This window comes from Andrena cerasifolii, chromosome 13 (genome assembly GCF_050908995.1).
Source record: "Andrena cerasifolii isolate SP2316 chromosome 13, iyAndCera1_principal, whole genome shotgun sequence".
Taxonomy (NCBI): domain Eukaryota; kingdom Metazoa; phylum Arthropoda; class Insecta; order Hymenoptera; family Andrenidae; genus Andrena; species Andrena cerasifolii.
In genome coordinates, this window is record NC_135130.1 from 5,043,943 (window position 1) to 5,065,945 (window position 22,003).

At 42.4% G+C, this 22,003-nt stretch overlaps 1 protein-coding gene across 1 annotated transcript; it reads right to left on the reverse strand.

The window, feature by feature from the left end:
* Window positions 1-138: 138 nt before the first annotated feature.
* Window positions 139-21,903, reverse strand: Apime-asta (allatostatin A). Its single transcript, XM_076825429.1, has 3 exons — window positions 21,707-21,903; window positions 2,482-2,766; window positions 139-1,387 (listed from the first exon to the last, which is right to left on the reverse strand). The coding sequence occupies exons 2-3, from the start codon at window positions 2,740-2,742 to the stop codon at window positions 1,046-1,048; spliced, it is 603 nt and encodes a 200-aa protein (XP_076681544.1). The 5' UTR covers window positions 2,743-2,766; window positions 21,707-21,903; the 3' UTR covers window positions 139-1,045.
* Between the last annotated feature and the right edge of the window lie 100 nt (window positions 21,904-22,003).

Here is a 22,003-nt window from a genome sequence, read left to right on the forward strand (position 1 = left end):
TGTTATTTATCGTAATCGCTTCAATGCCAGCGATTTCTCGGCCCAGTAAAAGGAACAGCGATTCACAGCGTTATTTCTACGTTCCACTTTGTCCGGCAGAGATTCCGGGATTCGGGGTCTGAGTAACTACTCGGCATCTTTCTTTTCTGAGGAACATTTATTCGATTAACTCTTAAACATAAATTCGATAGGGTTACAAAGTCGACTGGGGGATGCTGGCTTAAATTCTTAGGGCTGCTTTAAACTCAGCGCGCGCAGCGTGGCGTACATCGTGATCGTTAAATTATAATTCCATCGGTTGCAAATTAACGGGAACATTCCTGAACTCGATATTCGCATAAGCGACACGTTCGCTCGAATTTTAGCCAATGGGACGTGGAACCGCGAAGCTGTTTCACACCATTTCCGTGTCTATTATTAAAGAAGCTACGCAGAGCTGGGCAAGTGTCATCTGAAATTCGAATAAAGGGACTATTATCAATCTCCCGTTCCAAACAGCATCGTTCCCGAGTTAAAATGCCCACCTGTCAGATAGAAAGCTTTGGAAATCTAGTAGAGGTTTCTCAGTACCCAAATCATAATCTCGAATCGACGTATCCACTGTCCAACCGAACCCTTCCACCTACAAATCTCGAGAACTGAACAGCAAGGAGGAAAGAATTGCCGTGGATAATGTTTGCCCAGATCTGCGGAGCGCTGTCGCAAACGAAACCAAGGAGTCCCACTGGGATAGAGAGAAAGCAGGAAGTCGTCCCTTGATCCCCCGCCGGAATCACCACCATTCATCCAGCGCATTTTCCTCGACCTCTGTTCGATCACGGCCAGCAAGATCGCGCGTCAGGACAGAACAGAAAATGAGAGATCGCAGGGAGAGGTGTTGAAACTTCAAAACGTGTCTTTATTGTTGCGTTATCGTTATATTTCGCCTGACAACAGAACTCTCAGCGACATCGAAACGGAGCTACGTCGTTTACGCGAGCTACTTTTGGCCGGGCTGATTCCGCGGGGAACCGGGCCAAAGGGCAAAGCATCACTCGACGTGGTCCTATTCCAACGTGTCCTCCTCGTCGTCGGACATCCTCTTGCCCAGGCCGAAGTGGTATCTCTGGCTGAGCAGGTTGTTGGGTCTCTTGCCGTTCGCTGCTGCTGCCTCATCGGCGGCCATGTGCACGGCCCTCTTCCCCAGGCCGAAGCTGTACGGCTGCCTGCCGCGCTTCTCCTCGATCAGGTCGTCCAGGTTCTCCTGCGAGTGGAAGGACAGGCTGCCCAGCGGCACGTAATCCATGTTCATCCTGACGGGGTAGTCGGGGCTCTCGTTCCGCTTCCCCAGACCGAAGCTGTACTGTTTCGTGCGCTTTCCGAGACCGAACGAGTACTGGCGACCTCTCTGAAACATTACAGTCGATGCTGTGCAGTATGTTCAGTGAATTGGGTACTTTGGATATCGCTGCAGACTTGGGACTTTGGAGGAAACTGTTTAGTGAGATTTTGTTGGGGACTGGAACTAGGTCTGATTTAATCCTTAACTGGTGAGGTCTCATAGACCCCATTGGTGGTGTTTGAGATGATGATTGTATAGGAATTGGTTTCCTAATTCATATATGATCGCGAGCCACGGAAAAAAAACTTCCAGTGGGAGATGGGATTCGAACCCACGATCTTCGGATTCTCCGCGCTACCGCCTTACCAACGTCGCCAAAGCCGCTCCTACGAAATCTCTTAGTCCGGACTCCCTCTTATGTGGGTTCCTGACTCAACACTTGTTTCTTTCGACGTTTTTTTTCACGCGGGAATACGAAAGAAGTAATTGCAGTTTTATGTTCTTTGGAAATGAGATTTCATTCATGTCGTTTGTATACAGTACTGGAAGTATTTATTACTTCTCTCTCTTTAAGATAAATATCATGCACACCAACGGACGGCGATTTTTGCGCGGCGTGATGTTCGATCATGCGTAACTACAATATTTGTGGTTAAAAATTAATAAAAAAAAACCTGCAGCTTCTTCAAACATGCATTAAAACATGGTCCAAATTCTAGATGAATCGAAACGCTGGTTTCTTACAAAAAAATTCCCAAAGTTGCTATGTCTTTAACCTAAAGAATAGGTCTGCCCCTTAAGAGTATTTACTGAAAGCTTTCTGAAAGTTTCATTAAGTAGATCTAATTTGTGCGTGCTATCCATCACATGTTTTGAGGAAGAGGGTCTACAGCTGACAAGCAAAAATTCCAGAAAATTATTTAATGCAGAGAATATTGGAGTAGCCAAGCAGAAATTTTCTTTCTGCAGAAATTCACTCTGAGGGGGCGAATTAGCCCTTAAATTCATCGCGTTGTTTCGTTAGTAAATCAGCTGATCGAGTAGATGTGGCAAGTGTGATCTGGATGGTTATTTACTTGTCACTCGCTGTTCGAAAGCAAAGGCCCTCTGTTTAGACCACCCGAAACACAGTCCAAGGTAGGACAAGAACTGGAACTCACTTTATCATCGCTGTTGTCGATCCAACGCTTGCCAATGCCGAAGTTGTAAACGGGTAGCCTTTTGTATTCAGAGACGTAGGTGTAGGCTCTCTTTTCGGGAGCAGGCTCGTCGAATCCCATTGAATTCAGCATCGCATTGTAATGTTGAAGATTCAATGAGGAGGATGGCGTTTCTTCCATCGCCACAGCCGACTTCCCAACCACTCCCACAACGCATACAAAAGCGACGCTGGACGTTATTAAGCTCGTTCTGGTCTTCATATTAAAGCTCGACACTGCTGGATTCTGTGCAGAAAATAAAGGACAGATAAATGATTTTTTACCGACAAACGTCACGGTAATTCAAATGATTTCAGCAATTATTTATACGTCACAATATTTTACTGGTAATTCAGCTTGCCATTGCTGCCAGTATGAAAATTAGAGAACGTAAGGATCTTTGACAGCATGAAATTAACTGAGATGGAATGTGATGTCTGTGGACGTCACCATCTTGCGCGAGAGCGGTGGCTATTTTCGTGGGACGTCATTAAAGTGGAGGGAAATTCGTTTCTCGATCTTGGATTGAGTTTGAAAGTTCAGGATAAAATGATGAACAGGATAGCTTGCTCTTCCACGAAAATTGCTTTCCTGGTGACTCTAATCTGTACAGAATTATACTCGCTCCGCCTTCCTTCCTAATGCGCATCCGCTTGCAAATTCCCCAACGACGAATTCAAACAAAACGAACCCATTGTAAAGCTGAGAACATGGATCCCAGTTTCTACGCTTCAAATCTCTCGTTAGAAGCCCCTTCTCTCAAAAAGTGATATTCGACTGTCAGTGATCCTAAAAATCTAGCTTCCCAGCAAACTTGCATTCTGATATAGCAGATACAAAGAAGAAAGCATAACATTTTCCTCGCGATTCTCTCTTCGTCAACAAAAAGGTCTTCAGCAGTGATTGAAAACTAATTTCTAGCAGAATGAAATTTAGGGTGGAACGAAATATAGAGCCACAATTTTTTTTTAAATTATACAAAAATACAAACTTTTAAATTATGTTAAAAAAATAAAAAGTTACCTAATACTTCAAGGTTCTTGTGGCACCTCAATTTTTTCTGTATCGTTATATATAGGCAAGTTTTTTCAATATTAGAAAACAATCATAAAATTTTGAGTTTCTCAGAAAAATACAGAATGCATGTGAGCGCATTCAAAATTAAATTTAAATCCTCCAAAGGTGTTTTTATTCATTATACCAACGTTGTTACTTCTAATCCCTGAAATTCAGCGGCAAAGGAGGTTCTTTCAATAGCCAGTGGATCGACAGAGCCGTGACCAGAGATGCATCGAACGTGGTCGGATTTGAGGGCGCAAAACGTGCTAATCTGGCAAGCATTAGGAATCCGTGATTGGATTTAGAAAGTGGGCCAGCGTGCGCGATTAAACGTTGATGCGTCTAGTAACCTCTGTGACAGCCACCTCGCAGCTCTTGGTTGGTCAATACCCGATGTAAATCGCGCCCCTCTTTCGGCCCTGTTTCGCCAGAGACTCAGTTTCGTGGGATTCGAGTTGCGGGTGCAGATTACGTGGGCACAGGTTCGAATCGAATCTGCTGAGGTTAAGGGGCTGTTCCGGTCTAGAGCCCATACAAATAGGTGACCTTTAGGAATTAATTACAGGAAAACTACTACATATAATTTAATGGAACTTTTTGCATTGTATTAAGGATGCCTTAAGCTACAAAAATATATTTTTTGTTTTATAATTAGTCATTGTAGACGGCACTGGGGAGTCGTTAAAGTCGAAGAGTCAAAAAATTCATTCAAATCGGTGGAACCCCTAGCACCTAAATTTGGTCTGAATTAAAAACCAATGCCAGATTATTAAACAGCATGAAACTCGCTCATGGACTGACCAGAAAAATTAAAAAAAATACCGACACTTGAAGTTTGAAATCACTTTTTCCCTATATTTTTCGTCCTTTCGACGCCTTTAAAAATGACAAATTTTATTTTTTTTTTAAATTTTACTAGTCTATCCACGAGCCAGAAGTATATTCTTCAAAATAAAAAAAGTTTCAGTCGAATCGGTTAATAACTTTTGGAGATACAGGTCCCACTGTTTTTGAGAACACTATTTCGAGAAAAGCGCGTTTAAAGTTTTACGTGAGTGTCGAGTGGCCGGGGGTTACCCATGCACTTGCCGCTACTCAAACGCCTATAACTCCGGGAATTTTACGAATTTCAACAAATCCTTTTAAACACGTATTCCTAAAAGATCGAACATTCGAAAAATGAAATAAAAAAAAATCGATTTTTAAACCCGAATCTCCCCTTAATGAAAACGACGAAATCGACCAGGTCAGCGAGGTTCGTGGAATGGAAAAAGTCGCCGAGGTTATAGGAGCATGAATCTCCGTGCGAGGTGCAATTCAAACACTCTTGATGCCCTGAGAAATTGCACTGTAAATAAATAACGATATCCATAAAAGCAACCCACCACGATCGACATCCCCAAGACGGGACGCAATCGATTTTCCCACCTCCTTCCACACGAGCTGACTACTTGTTTCTACCCCTTCGTCGCTAGCAGATAATGATAATTCAAGGAAAAAATGATTACCGCGTCATAGAGGAAATTTGCAATTTCGCCGCACCGATGTTTCTCGGGGCGGAGCACCCTGGTTCTTGTGAAATCCTGGGAAGTCGTGGAAACGAGGAGGAAGTAGCTCGCTAATTTAGATTTATACGGACAGATTAACGCGAATGCAGGTACCGCGGATTGATATTGCTTGTGAAATAAAAGTGCACGGGCCGGGTGTAATTAAAAAATAAATTGCAGCCGATGGCGCCCGGGGGGGGGGGGGGATGTGCGGCGGCTGGGGCACCTGTTGCGACGATCAATTCCAGTTCTCCGCGCTTTAAAGCGATGAGCATCCGTAACTTTAATTGATTTCTGTAGCACCGAGGTACATCGGGCGACGCTTTCACGGTAGTCTGACTTCTGTTTCCGCGTCTTCTTTTTTGAAACTTCGTAGGGGTATCGAAGTACAGTTACTCGAAACTGTTGCAAGCTTCGACACGAAGGGTGGAGGAGGAATAATTTAGAAACGAGGGAAATGATTACTTTAAAGTTTATACACTTCAGTAGGCGGAATAAAATCTGAACACTTTGCTTAACTCTCGATTGCCACACCTATCTTTTCGAACCTAGTTCTCGCACTGCGTTTATTTGACCCAAGACAGTTTTTAATCAGCCGTCGTTTAAAAACTATTTGTTTAAACATTTAAAGTATCATCATGTTTGAAAAAAATTTTAAAGTAAAAGCGTTCCAGGGGAAGCTTTCTTTTGCTCGAAAAATCATAATTATTTTAATTTTTAATATTTTTAGCTAAAAATTTGTGGTTATACTCTTGAGATATGCTGCTTTGATAAAAAAATAGTGAAATTAATAAATAAAATTCCCCTCACTCGGGAAGCGTCTCTAACTGAAGATTTGCAGTGATCCCTCAAAGATATTTTACCTCGGAGTTAAAATTGGGGTCAATTTGACCCAGTGTGACGGCCGAGGGTTAAACAAAATACAGGCGCGTTCGCCTGCGTTTCTCGCGGCAAGACGACGATTGTAAATTCAGCAAATGAAAGAGGACGGGTCACGGGAGCGTGTACTTGAGCCCTCCCGTGACTTGCCTCCTGGCCGCCGAAATTGCCACTTTAAATCGAGGCCGATCTAATTCCCGAGACGTCGCAGCGAGAAATTAAACGCCTAAGAGAATATCGCCGCGGATAAAATCGCGATTTTCGTGGAACAAGATCTCGTATTTAAATCCGCTTGGGAATAATTTTCCAACGTTTAAGGACCTGTGAACTTAGGAAGAACAAGCGACAACTTCGAATTCAATAAAATTTTAAAACTCAGGAATCCTTCAACTAGTGAATTGAATTAATTAAAAAAAAAAGCATCTCAGCCACATTTCTACAGTTCCATATCTGGTGCGTAGGAACGCGCCTTTAGCTTGGTCCTTGATGCGCTATAGAGCTGTTCGTTTCGAAACAGCACTGTGCTGGTCGATACCTTATAAGTTCTAGAAACCCATCGCTTCGCACAGTCGATTAGGTGTTGTTTCGATTGCGCAAACTAATGACACTTTACCCGAAAGCGTGGGGAAAAGTACAGAGAAAGTTTATCGGCCTTCTCTTCACTTTCCTCTTCGCGTGCCTATTTAATTCCGTTTGCAAAAGCTCGTCCTGATGTTAAGCGCCTCGTGTTAAGATTGCTCGAGATGGGCCCGGTAATCAGCTCTGAAAAATAGCCGGCCCTCTCGGGGGAGGCTTCCTGATGCTTGGGAACTCGTAAAGGACTTTCGAAAGTGTTGTTTAATCCCGAGTTTGAAGCTTCCCAGCAGAGGCATCATCGAGATGCGTGTCGAATTACGGAGGAAAAGCATTCGGGGCAATGTGAACGTGGCGGTACGTCTACTTTTGTATAATAGTTTTTATCGAGGGGTGCAAATGGACAGGGTGCCTTGCTGGATCTGTTACGAAAAGGTGGTCGATGGTGTATTAACGGTGTTGGTGTAACTCGATTATTGATCCGCGTGGTATGAAAACAGGCACACTTTTGCTACCCCTAGAGGGGTGAATAATCAACATCGCTGAGAAATTGGCACCCTATTGTAAAGCTGTCATCAATTTGAGGAACTTTCGTGGGGAACAATTTTGAAAATAGTGCACGTGTGAAAAGTTATAGAGAATTAAATATTCCCAGCCATGTGCGTAGCTTCGCGACGTATGGCTGACCACATACGATCCTTATTCCCTTACTCCCTGAAGCTTCAGGCTACGTTCTAGACGTACGAGGCAATTACAGATTCTTCCAGTTTATTACACGTATTTCTCACTGTATTATTATTATTATGATTGTTATATGTACTCTTTTGAATGTTATTTAACGCGAAGTCTAGTTTTAAGGGGTATTTTCGTCTAGAAGATCAATTTTTTGCTTTTCTTTAGGGACGATGCAGAAAAAAATTACACGGCTTTCACCGATGAGAATTATCCACACGTATTTATTAACATTTCATTTAGTTGTAAAAAAAAATTCAGCTATATATAATAATAATTAATGGAGATATGAGTCATCTCGTAAAGCGTGTGCAAAAAAAGTTGTCTCATGGTAAATACGATTCCGGCTGTTCCGTTGGTCCAAAACGAAAAAACCAAAAGGATTCTTAATCAGTAAGAGTATGGCTATAGCCGATAGCAGATTTATGAAAAAAAATTAAAAATTCACAAAATGGCGGGACTTTGAATTTAAACTCATCTTTTCCATGTTTTTTCGTCTTTAAACTTGTGAAAAAAAAATATTTCGCCTCGATTCTGCTACCGGCTAGAATGATATATTTTCTGTTACCAGATTGGCCTACTAGAAGTTCAGATATCGCGTGTACCGTCATGAAAAACACCGTTTCGAGAAAAACCCATATCTCCATTAATTATTATTATATATAACTGAAATTTTTTTTACAACTTACTGAAGCGTTATTAAATACGTGTGGATAATGCTTATCGGTAAAAATTGCGTAGTTTTTTGTGGGTCGCCCCTAAAGAGAATAGAGGATCTCGCGCTTCCAGACAAGAATACCCCCTTAACGTGAAACAGTAAAATCCAAATCAGAAATTTAGTTTAAATTTCCCAAACTATATTGTTACTCACGCTATTACTATTATTATTAAAATCAACGGGCGGAACCCTTTAGTGCACAGAATACATTGTGGTGAGAATTAAATTAACACACTACAGTAATAAATATAACAGTAAAAGCAGAGACTATTAAAGCAGAGTTTAAAATATTCTGCTGTACTTAAGAGCCTTTCGTACGATAAATTTTGAAAGAATAATTACCGTCAACGTTAATGCACCCTTGGAAACCTGCTTGAACGGGGTTAAATGTAACAGGCTGCCAATACCCCTTTACGGAATACAGCGACCGATCCGGAATAAATTCCAGCACGTCACAGAAGATCCTGTATATCGAAGGGCATGGTCTATCGACGCGTAACTGGCCGCTCATACGCTCGAGCAGAATGAAACCATATTGGGGAATGAAATTGAACCTGGCGCGCGTGAAGGAGCCACGAGCTTTCTCGCGTGTGATCGCCTGCAATCGAATAAACTTGATTTCGCGGTCTATCGACGGCGGCGGGATTTCATTGCCAGTCGCTTCTCGATGCTCGGCAAATTTCCACGGGTATAATCCTCCATTGGAGTTACAGTGTCCCAACGATATTCAACAACCAACCAACCCCTATTTATTTCCCTCCTTAACACTCGGAAAGCGGAAACTTTTTACTCGTTAAAGCGCGCAGATTCACTTCGCCCATCGAAGTATTGATGCGCATTAGTTGATCACCCGGTACGTATTTTGTAATTCCTCCGTATCGACCCGACATTCTGCCCTTCCTCTCTGTTTGCATACGTCTGCACACGCCGGTAATAATCCACTTCGTTAGGCGAGGATCGAGCAGGGCGTTTATCGCGAGCGAACGCGGAAATTGTGTTAAGAAACGCGAAGTGGGCAGAGAGCACGTGGCCGGAGGGTTCCGTGGCTAGTTCCAATCGTATGGATCACGATTAGCGGAGTGGACGTCGCCACGAATTCACTCGGGTCGCCTGATTTCCCGATCCACTTGCCGATGCCTCTATCGCGCACCGAAATCGATCAAGCATTCGTAATTAATCTAAGTACAGTCTAAGTCGACTGTACTCCCTTCTCTCACCCTTCTCTGCAGTGGAAATTTAAAAAACGTCCCCTCGTGGTTCTACTCTGTGCTGTATCGAGCCTTCGATGTAAAAATAAATAACCATGACACATGCGCTCCAACTGGATCCCAGGCGCGAGGCTCTGAACTCCAAATCGGAGTTGCAGAGGTCTACTGACAAGGAGAGTATTTCAGGTGTCCGCCTCCGATCATTTTGAGTTTTGGATATGTTATAGAGGACCGAATAATAAGAAATACGTGTTTTTTTATTTTCCCCGTTTTCATATTTGGGGGGAGAAAACTGCGTTCAAAGTTAGGGGTGAAAAATCATTTTTGTGGATTTTTGAAAATCTGGTGAGTCAGTCGTATTTCGCATTCAAAGACACAAAATTCGTCCATTGACGCTATTCCCCTATCTCTAATAGTTCTCGAGATATTCCACAAAAATGATTTTTCACCCCTAACTTTGAACGCAGTTTTCACCCCCCAAATATAAAAACAGGGGAAAATAAAAAAACACGTATTTCTTATTTTTCGGTCCTCTATAACATATCCAAAAATCAAAATGATCGGAGGCGGACACCTAAAATACTCTCCTTGTGAGAGTACATCATAAAATGGCCATTGAAAATAATACTGATATTATTTATTTTATCAGAATAAACTTAATATGTTCAGTATTGTATGCTGCCTCGGACAAACTGCTCGATATTTGCTGAAAATCCGGTTGAAAACTGAAGTCATGATCTCTGCAGGGAGAGATGGTCTTCTCGCAAAGCTAGTGCAGCATATTCTCTAGGGTTTTCTAGACCGATTACACTAGGTTGACATGGGATCAATCTTGTATCGTATTCGGCGACCCAGAACTGCCTCGTGGCAGTGCCAAATTCGCATTCGGATAAACGAAATACGCTGGGCGAGTGCAAACTTTATAGCACCAAGATTTTTGGCAGGGCAGTTTGAAGGCACCGAATAACCTAAAGATTAGTTTGAAAATGGACTGAAATTTATTTGTTATGGAATTATTGGAAACGAGTAGCAGCAATGGTGACACCGAAAATTTACTTTTAAGTTATCCAAAGGATTTTTTAAATTAATTAATATGTATGTACTTTACAGAAGTGAGAAAATTGATAATTATCATTAATTACATCATAAAAGCTTCTAATTTTATGCAAAATCAGCACTTTCGAAACGTTTTTTATTCGTATTTTTTAAAGTGAAGCCACTAAAAGGGACAGGGTTGCAACGCATGTCCGTATACAGTGCCCCCTCAGTGCTCCCTCTGTAACTGCTAAACCTAACCTTACTTTCCTTTCTCAGAACGAATCAGAACACTGGGGACTTTAGAGAATACCATTAAAAAAAGGCACCGTATTTGAGACAAAAACAGGTACTTTTATTTCAATTAAAAAAATGTGAAAAATCAACATTTATAACCCGGAAAAATAAACAAAGAGAAAAGTAAAAAAAGCCTGGCGTTCCAATAAAAATCCCCACGAGATCGGGCAACAGGGAGAGCACCAGAACAGCACAGATCTTGGCACCGAGAAAGTTCGCACTCGAATCCAAAACACAAAACAAAAATTAGAAGTGTATCATAAAAGAGGTTAAACATAACCTCAAATTTACGCGCATACTCTATAAATTCAGAAAAAAACACAGAAGGAAGCGAAACGACGCTATTCATTCAACAGTTTGGCTCCTAAAGAAGCTATTGTCCTGTACTTTAACGCGTTCTTGTGTACAAAGTCCGAAATATAAGGACTCGACCAACTCTCCGGCCTGACCGACACACCCGGATTTACCCTAAAGCAGTGGAGAACGCAAAGACAATGGCGGAAGTTGCGTGGGCTTCCCTAGCACCGACAGGATGTCGAGCTTCTCGAGTATAGCCGCGCCACTCTCCCATGATCCACTCGGCGACCGGAAATGAGATTAAGGCACCCCTCGGCGTGCCCCGTGCCAACTCATCGGGTCCGCTAATTAAATTTTAACCATCCTCTTATTATCCCGTCGAAACTGTGACCCTTGTTGACCGACTTCCACGCACTTTCACCCTCCCCTTTCTCACCCCCCACCCCCCAATCACATCGATTTTTCCCCTGGACGATTGCTTTTTCGAAGGATCATCCTACCGTCGTTGTTGAGTCGCTGTTTAACTAATCCCTGCTCGAGCTGCGCGGAGAAGGAAGACGGATTTATTCGCGGTAAAAAGTGTTTGCGTTTTCGGGGGAAGTCTTCGTTGAAGAAGCAGAGGGGAACTAAAGCTTGAATCAGAAAGTAGAAGACGATCGAGATATTTCCATTCGAGGGACAGAAGGAGGATCGAAAGCTGAAGGAAACTATCGGAAGCAGTGGCGCACTTTAATCTTCGGGGACCCGAGTTGAGAGGATAAAAATATTTTTAATGCAAATTCAATAAAATTCATAAAATCCAGGTTTCTTTTCTTTTCACGAAGACCTCTCTTTGGGGGACTCCAGGGCCCTTCGGCGTCCCTCTGAGTGCGCCACTGATTAGAAGAACGACTAACTTCTTCGTTAAGGGGTCGTTCTGGTTAGACGAGTTGAAAAATTCGATTGTTTTTTTAAACATTTTTTTAGACTACATATCCCCATAAGAGTGTACTACTAATTTTTCATGGCAAAATTACGATTATTTTAGCTTCTACAGAGGCATTTTTTAGGGAGCGCAGGGGGTGGGCCTCTATAGATGAGAACTTTGAACGCGTTTTTCTCGCACCGTCATTTTTTCACATCGTGAAGATAAAATCTCGAAATCTATCGAACCGATTGCTTTATAAATTGTACTGCTTATTCTGCACACCTATCACTCTCGCAGGGGCTACAACCAAGTATTTTCATTCAGAGTAACCTACTTTTAAAATCGAAAATAGCAAAAGAAAAAAGTCGAAAAACATTTTTCTTGCATTTGGCCCGCCATTTTGTTAATTTTTAAGATAAATCATTAATTACAGTCAGAGTGATAGCGCCGTCATACTGATCAAGAATCTGTTTGGATTTTTGGGTTCAGATAATTCTATCAGCTGAAATCGCCTGCACGAGCGAGGCATGAATTTTTAAACATGTCATCAAGACCGCTTTCAAAAGTATTTTAAAAGCAATAATTTTATTACTTTCATATTTTTTATTTACTGTATAAATGTAGTTTAATAAATAGGAAAAAAAATTATTCCATTACCTACTATAATTATTTTGGTCGCAATAAATTCCTGAAAATGCTTCCGATCTAGAGCGCATAGAAATAGGTCATCTTTAGGAATTAATTACAGGAAAACCACTACATATAATTGAATGGAACTTTTTGCATTGTATTAAGGATATCTTAAGTTATAGAAATATATTTTTTGCTTTATAATTAATCATTGCAGACGGCACTGAGGAGTCTTTAGAGTCGAGGCGTCAAAAAATTCATCCAAATCGGTGGGACCTGTATCTCCAAAAGTTATCATCCGATTCGACTGAAACTTTTTTATTTTGAAGAATATACTTCTGGCTAGGGGAAAAACCCCCCAAAAAATGAAAAATGACATTTTTGAGATAATAACGACACTTGAAGTTTGAAATAACTTTTTACCTATATTTTTCGTCCTTTCAACGCCTTTAAAAATAATAAATTTTCAATTTTATGTATTTTTTTCTGTCATCCCTCCTAGCCACAAGTATATTCTTCAAAATAAAACAAGTTTCAGTCGAATCGGATAATGACTTTTAGAGATACAGGTCCCAGTGTTCCCAGGATTTCGAGAACACTGTTTCGAGAAAAATGCGTTTAAAGTTTTACGCGACTGCCGAGTGGCCGGGTGTTATAACTTCGGGAATTTCACGAATTTCAAAAAGTCCCTTTAAGCACGTATTCCTAAAAGATTGAACATTCGAAAAATGAAATAAAAAAATCGATTTTTAGACTGGAACCTCCCCTAAAAAAAGATTCTTCAGATGCACCCTGCGTTTTCTTGCGCCAAGTGGCGCCACTTGAATTGCCCCTAATTAGTGGCTCTCGGGGGAATCTGTCGCTGCTATCAGCGAGAGATATCTGCGCCCAGGGGTAAGCTGTTTGGCCAGCCATTAACAGGTTCTCGTTTACGCGGCCCGCAAACGACGTACGAAACAATACGAGGAATGAAAGGGGGTGGCGCGCTGATGAACTGCACGCGGTCACGACCCCACTCGAAGGGGCTCGTGGATGCGGTTACTCTTGTTATTATCATCGATCTTATCGACGGCCCACTGAACAGGTACACTCGGCGGCCCCGGAAATGAGATTAGCGTCACTTCTCGATATTCCACCCCCAGGAGAAGCGAAACGTGCCGCCGCGGTGTGAAATTAAACCTCGTTAGGCTACCCTATACCTGCCACTCCACCGCTCTGCATGATTATCCTGAGTTTCCCGTGGATCTGCATACTTATTCATTGGGATATCACCAAGTGGAGCGACTTTACAGCGATTTATTCAAGGATTCTATTCAAGTCGTTGTGCAGTACAGCGTGATTTCTGGGGGAGCAGGTGGAATGACCACTGGTCTTCAGAAGTGACCGGGTGTCGTAGTGGAATACATGTTTTCGGTGATCAAGCGTGCTGCTCCTAATTAGAAATTATTTCGGAAAATTAATCGAGGAGGTTTCCCTGCTGACTCAATTGAATTACTGATTAAATTGAACTGCATGAGTGGAGGCTTTAACGTGCATTAAATTTATAAGTATTAACATACTTATTGTTAGACGAAGTGGCGCATGGGGTTGAGGGAGATGTAGGAAGAATAAAGACGCTAGCGAGGACTCATAAAAATGGCCACGTTTCGATGCAGCGTTCTGCCGCACAGTGCGTTGAATCAACGGGAATTCGGAATAAAAATCATAACTTCTGAATTAATCAGTTTTCGAGCTATGTACCCTAATACTTTTTTAACGAGAATATAAAGATGCATCGATTGGTGTAGAAAAAGTGTACAGGTATATTAAAAAAAATTTAGGTGATCTCGATTTTTTTATTGAATACAATTTTTTTAAGCAATATTTACTTTTGCAATTTGTTGTCAACCGAATACTGACTAACTTTTGTTCGAAACATTTTTTTATCAAATTATTTTGACCACGTGTATAGCTATTTTAAAACTGAAGACAGTATCCAGGGTGGAAAAGTCATGGTAGGTATCGTATGAACAATTGAAAATAATAAATCGGGTGTTAAACTGCCATTTTTTGTCCTTTGGTGCAGAGCAAAATCACTTTTAAAAAATTTCTTGGTATGTCCTCGTTAAACATGTTTCTGAAAAAAATGACTATCACTAAAAAAACTGCAAACATTTGCAAAAAAATGTATAATAATGTTGGGGACTGTTCCAGAAATACTTTCCCGGTTATTTAAATATTTTCCCCATATTTTAATTATTTTTTCGAGCAATGCGATGTTAAAGTTTGGAAAAATATAATTCAGCAATTTATTGAATGTGTAACTTCGAGGCAATAAAACTAAAAATTTATAGCAAGTAAAAAAAATCGTTTCACAATCAGAATAAAGAGCATCTAGTACCTTCAATTGAATGATCTAAAGAAAGTTATTTTTATTTATGCGTAGGGTGGATGCACCATTTGTTTCCACTTTAAGACACTGTACCAGTTTTTTTCTTAAAAAATATAATATTTTTCCGTGTAAACAAAAAATGTAACCTTTATATTTCTGTCGATATACTAAACAAAATGTTTACGATGTGAAATTCTCCACGTAATAATGATCCGCAAGCAATTTAAAAACGAGATAATTAAGCACATGGCCAAAAACAGTGCAATGGCCACAAACGGTACACCTACCCTAAAGCTGATAATTCATAGGTGGCCTTGCGCTATAAAACAGAACTAAATATATCAAATAAATGCGTTAAATAGATTCTCGCAATACTAACATGTTTCCCGAGTGTTGGCGGCTTTGAATTTATTTTCTTCCGAGTGTGTTCATATACAAATAAAGAGTCTGGGTGACGGTCAGATAAAAAATCATCGCAAAAAAAAAATATTGATTTTAAGATTTTTGTCCATTGAGCAACGCACTGTGTGGCACCCTGTTCCGGGACAGGGAGCTCGACAGGACGAATTTCACGCGCGACCGGGCTCCTCCAATCACCCTGTTGTAAGGTGGTGTCGTCGACGAAAGCGATACCAATCTCGTTACGGCGCACCGTGGGAACATCACCCACTACGTGCACTCGCTACGCTGGCAGGGCTTGACTTCCGTGAACGGCTGTTGAGCCCATGTTTCTTAAAGGAACTCGTTCGTTTGGACGAGTAAACAACGGCTAAACTATTTCGAAGGGAGGGACCGTTGCAAGTGAACCACCCCAGATGTCAGCGCCCCTCGGGGCTTTATTTCGATCGCAGCTGCAGCCGGGCTGATTAGCCCACTTTCAGACTTCATTCCGGGAGGAATAGGCGCGCGAGTGCCAGCTTATAAGCTACGAAAAGTCTGGTAATAACGGCCCTGTAATAACCCCGCCTGACCCACGCGTTCGTCCTCTTTTTCTACCCCCGTCGCTGCGCCGTCGCTCTTTCGGCCTTGCCATTGCGAAACGGCACGGGCACACGCGCCGTCGGCCGTTACTCGCTCCTCCTAGCAATTCTCGATCCCCAATTTGCCGAGCGTGTGGCTCCAGTCACCTCACCACGTCCTGGGATCTGATACAACGGCTCGAATGACCCGTTAAATGCCTCGAATTGAATTTTTTCGGCGATGCGGTGGGTGGGGGCTCTTCTGTGGATCAAGGAAGATCAGAGGTGAAGAGGGAACAGATGGGAATAGAGGTTTCGTTGAAGGTCTCTTCTTGTACCTTTCGTTTCGATGGCGCAGTCTTCGTTGATTCTTTTTAATGGCGAACTAGCTTGGGACCAAACTGGGTCTAAATGTAATTTTGGCACAGTTTATTATTGTCGTAGGTAGAGCTTTAAGCGAGGAATCCTATTTTATGGGCTAAAAACAGAGTAAAATTTAGGATTTTTTTTTTAAGAAACTAGCATTTCGATTCATCTGAAATTTGGGCCATGTGTTTATGCGTCCTTGAAGAAGTTACAGTTTTTTTTATTCATTTTTAATAATATATTTATAGGAGTTATACATCACGCCGCGAAAAACTCGTCGTCCGCTGGTGTGCATGATATTTACCTTCCAGGTAATCCGAAGCTGAAAAATGAAACGGCGTTTTGCTTTGTACATATGTAGCTTCAATTGGATGAACCAGAATACCGCTAAGTTCTATACTTCTTTTGTTACGTAAGAAAATTGGCGCAAAATTGGACAGCAAAAATTAAAGGTTCGGACCTTTCAGATTGAAAACTCTCCACACTGCTCAATAATTTTTTTTGTTTTTTTCTGGTTCAACAATTTCAAGCTACATATGTACAAAATAAAACGCCGTTTCATTTTTCTGTTTCGGATTACCTGGTAGATAAATATCATGCACACCAACCGACGGCGAATTTTGCGCGGCGTGATGTTCGATCATGCGTAACTACTATATTTGTGGTTAAAAATTAATAAAAAAAAACCTGCAGCTTCTTCAAACATGCATTAAAACATGGTCCAAATTCTAGATGAATCGAAACGCTGGTTTCTTACAAAAAAATTCCCAAAGTTGCTATGTCTTTAACCCAAAGAATAGGATTCTCCCCTTAATTGGGGAATGAATGGTGTAAGAGGATGATTTATTATTGCCTCAGTCCACTTTTCCGCGAAATGTCCGTGCCATCTTAAAGTTCACGCCAGTCCGAACAACTTTTGCTGGAAACAATTTTAAAAGTACCGCGTGAGTGAAAAGTTACAGAGAGATACAGCTCCCGGCATATTGGTCCGGGAAACGTGTCTGACCATACGCGGCCTGCTTCCCCTTGCGTCCCTGCGCTTCGTTTGTCCCTAACCAGTCTACATGTACCAATCATCTCGGTTTCTTCCATCGCCCCATCGAATCACTCTTCAGAAATCCCATTGGAGTTAAGGCAGAACTTCCTATAGTTTTTTAAACTCTAATTGATTGCAGCGAAAGAGCCTGCGTGTAATCGCTGCGAAATAATTCAATTGCTTCGGAAAATAATTCCATTCCCTTCCAGCGCGAGTCAGAAGGTATCGAGGAAAATAGATAACCGACTTCGTCACTCGCTCAGAATTTTATTCCGACTATCGCCTGCGATCGAAATAGAAATATCACACCCCCGTGGCCGGCGTCGTGAATAGGACGCGCATCATCGCGTTCTGAAACGTCGCTCACAACTGTTCCACCGAGCAACTTGTAGCCATTGTTTACGCCGTTGCGTGAATTGATATCAGAAGTTCCCTTTCATCGAAGTTCGCGGCCGAAGAACGTCGCCAGCTTCGATCTTCAGCTCCGGGAGACGTCGCTTTTTCTCTGCCCTCTCGTATTCCGACGGCGAGCGTCCGAAGAACGGTGCCCGATAAAAGGGAATAATCGAGAGCTCGCAGTCGAACGCGAACCTCTGCTGTTCGAGTTGTCACGGTACTTCAGATATTAGTTGGAACTAGATTCGACGCGACTGGAAAATGCGAGATTAAAGAGACTTCCACGGTGCATTTCAGATAAACTTCACTTAAATAGAATTCACTCGACGCGCACAATGAAGACGCTAATAACTAATTCCAATCAATTCCAATGAATAGGGGAGATAATATTATCCACGCCTCGCGATTTTCTGTGAAATATTAAAACGCGACTTGTTGGCGTTTCTCCCTGTCATGGAAGAGGAAACTTTAGTTACTTGCACAAAGTGGAAAAGAAAATTTCAACTTCTAAACAGGATGAGGGATGGTGTAACTGAAGAATATTAAATGGAATTGTTGATAAGTTCGTGCATTTTCGCGGAGGTCCTAACGATCTAAGCGTCCCTGGGATCATTTTTAAGAAGACAGTGATTGATCTGCGCGAGCGAGAAGGGATGTATAAGAGAGCAAGTGGAAAGGTCCGACTATGGTCAGACGCGCCGTGCGAATCTGTCGCCGGACTATATTATCTTCGCGCAACTTTTAACGCGTCCCTTGTTCGGAATATTATTTCAAACAAAAGTTGTCCAGATTAACAAGGACTCTCGAAGGATGTACACAGCTTTCTTCCTCGTTATTTCCTCTGTTCAGAGAAGAGTCTTCTTTCCATAAAGCAACGCAGGCTTCGAATGAGTTTTTATATTTAGTCGCGAATACATATTGCCAGTGAGTCGAGTAAATTTTATTTGTCCACTTCTCGCTCGAGTTATTATTGTGGCGCGGTCGATGAATATTTTACCGTGCCTCGTTCAGACCGTTCGCGGAACGAAAACAAAATCTGCACGCCTCGCCGGATTTTCCAAACAACTTTTCATGCAATCGGGCAGCGTTTCAGCGGCAGAAAAATATCCGCGCGCCTGCAGGCGACTTCCAAAAAGTTGCTTAATAAATATTCAAAGAGAATCACACAAGCTGTCACCAGATGTAAGTTACACGTGTTTCAAGATTGGACAGCCAAAGTGTTATGTTAAATTCAGTTTCAATGAGAGCATGGGAACAATTGAATTTGAGGGATAAATGGCAGATGGCAGTCGCAAATTGGAAAATTGCAATGGTGCTCCAGCGGACCTATAAGTATCTTGAGGGATTCGTCGCCGAAGAATCTCTTATACAGTTTGTAATTATGAACAGACAGATTTCGCTGAAAGACCAATCTCTCTCTATTAATTAAGGAAATTAATGGCCTCTTTCCGAAAGGAGCAGCCAGCCGTATAATTAAATCAAATCCTCTCTGTATTATTTCACCTGCGCAGAGGACAATGCAAGTAGCAAGGACTATACAGGGTGTTCCGCTTGAACGGGTCCTGAGAGATACGATTGAAAACTGTGGCGTTGAAAAATGGCCAGACGTTCGAAATCTGAGGCGACAATTTTTTAAGGAAGGCGAAGCTTTGGCGGCGTTGCTTTTGTCGTGGAAAAAAAAAGCTGCGCTCGAAACGACCGTGAAAAGAAAAGAGGCGGAACACTTTGCGAAGGCAGCGTTAAAGCAGTCGCAGCGTTGGGATTAATTAGGAAATAAGGGTGGCAGTTCTTTTTATTCGTGAGATCCCGGAAGCGGTCACCTGTTGCGCGAACGAGGGAGAGGTGTTTCACGAAATCTGCGAGGTTTATGGCTTTAATTACAAAAAGCCGGAGGTTCCGAGATTTTCCGTGTTAACCGAATTGCCTACGTTTTTGTGAAAGCAACTGGCTTCCTGAGGGAGAGGGAAACAGGGCGAAGTTATAGTCTGCGAAACAGCAGGGGTTTCACCGAAGGTAATATTATTATACGGTTCTGTGGAATATTAAATATTGGAGGAGCTACGGTTTTAGAGAAACAGTGTGTTTTCCATTATCTCGTGTTTATTCCATTTCGCGGACTCACGTGGCGGGAGGAAATTGTCGGATTGCACTCAGCACTAACGAAGTATTTTCGTTGAGTTAAAGAGTACCGAAATTTTATACTTGAAAGAGTAACGTTAAGTAATTGGGATGTTTTTAAAATCTTTTGCTAGACGAGCAGATTTTTACCCCGCAATGTGGAGGACCTTAAGGAATCACAATGAGTTGTTGAAAAATCGCTTTATGTTTTTGAAAATCGTAGCGAGATGTGCAAATGAATGGAACAAGATCGAAAGCTTCTCATTTTAAAATCCCTAAAATTTCCACTCCCTATCATCTGCAAGCATAAAATTTAGCAAGTAGGTACTACGTACTAAAGCAAACATAGCAAAGCCTAAGATCCCGCAATTTCCACTCTCCGTCACGGGAAATCCCAAAATCTACTTCCACCGCGGAACATTCGACAGCTTCCTCGACCGAAATCCTCTAATTTCCACTCTCCATCACGAGGAACCCCAAAATCTACTACCACCACATAAAATTCGATAGCTTCCTCGACCGAAATCCCCTAATTTCCACTCTCCATCACGAGGAACCCCAGAATCTACCACCACCGCGGAGAATTCGACAGCTTCCTCCACCGAAATCCTGTAATTTCCACCCTCCATTACGAGGAACCCCAAAATCTACTACCACCACAGAAAATTCGACAGCTTCCTTGACCGAATTCGCCAAATTTTGTCCTGCATCATGAAGATCCCCAAAATTTAGTACCACCTTGGAAAATTCGACAGCTGCTTCTACCGAAAATCTCAAATTTTGCTCTTCATCACGAGGATTTCTCAAATTGGCTACCACCTCAGAAAATTCACCAGCTTCTTCGACCGAAATTCTCAAATTTTGCCCTCCGTCACGAGAATCCGCAAAGTTGACTACCACCTCAGAAAATTCGGCTACTTCTTCGACCGAAATTCTCAAATTTTGCCCTCCATCACGAGGATCCCTAAAAATTACTGCTACTACAGAATATTCCACAGTTTCCTCTACCGAAAATCTCAAATTTTGCCCTCCATCACGAGAATCCGCAAAGTGGACTACCACCTCAGAAAATTCGGCTACTTCTTCGACCGAAATCCTCAAATTTTGCCCTCCCCCACGAGGATCCCCAAAATTTACTGTTACCCCAGAATATTCCACAGTTTCCTCTACGGAAATTCTCAAAATTTTCCCTCCATCACAAGGATCCCCAAAAATTATTACCATCACAGAAAATTCGGCAGCTTCCTCTACCGAAAATCTCAAATTTTGCCCTCCATCACGAGAATCCGCAAAGTTGACTACCACCTCAGAAAATTCGGCTACTTCTTCGACCGAAATCCTCAAATTTTGCCCTCCCCCACGAGGATCCCCAAAATTTACTGTTACCTCAGAATATTCCACAGTTTCCTCTGCGGAAATTCTCAAAATTTTCCCTCCATCACAAGGATCCTCAAAAATTATTATCATCACAGAAAATTCGACAGGTTCCTCTACCGAAAATCTCAAATTTTGCCTTCCATCACGAGAATCCGCAAAGTTGACTACCACCTCAGAAAATTCGGCAACTTCTTCGACCGAAATTCTCAAATTTGGCCCTCCCCCACGAGGATCCCCAAAATTTAATGTTACCACAGAATATTCCACAGTTTCCTCTACGGAAATTCTCAAAATTTTCCCTCCATCACAAGGATCCCCAAACTTTACTACCACCGCAGAAAATTCGGCAGGTTCCTCGACCGAAATCCCCTGACTTCCACTCTTCATCCCGAGGAACCGGAAAATCTACGACCACCTCAGAAAATTCGACACCTTCCTCTACCGAAATCCCCAATTTCCTCCCCCCAGCGCATCAAACCCCAACACCTACCCCCCCTTCCCCCCACATAACAGCGAACCCCAAAATCCTAGTGACGAGCCATACAAATCAGCTTCCCGCGACAGAATTTCAAAACTTTCACTGCCCGTTGTCGAAGTGCCGCAAGCTCTTCGGGGTGTATCATAGAAACGGACGTGTTTTCGCCGCCGAGACGCAGGATTTTCGTGAAAGAATCTGCTCACCTGTTGCTGGAAAAGCGGCGGGGATGAGTCTGCACCAGGGGGGAATCGGACACCGCCGTTTGTCCTCTCGCTGTATGCCGCACGCTCACGCTCGCCCCTCACGTGACTCGAAGCTTCCGAAGTAGAGTTAAAGCTTGGACTGGCACGACGCCGGGCACCGCGACTTTGCTGTCTACGCGGGAATGGCGATCAGGGCATTGCGACGCCACCCTTTATACACTCCCGCTGGTGTTTGTGGCCCGCGCCCCTGTGTACGTACAGTAACACGTACCCCCTATCACCGTCTTCCTCTGTCTC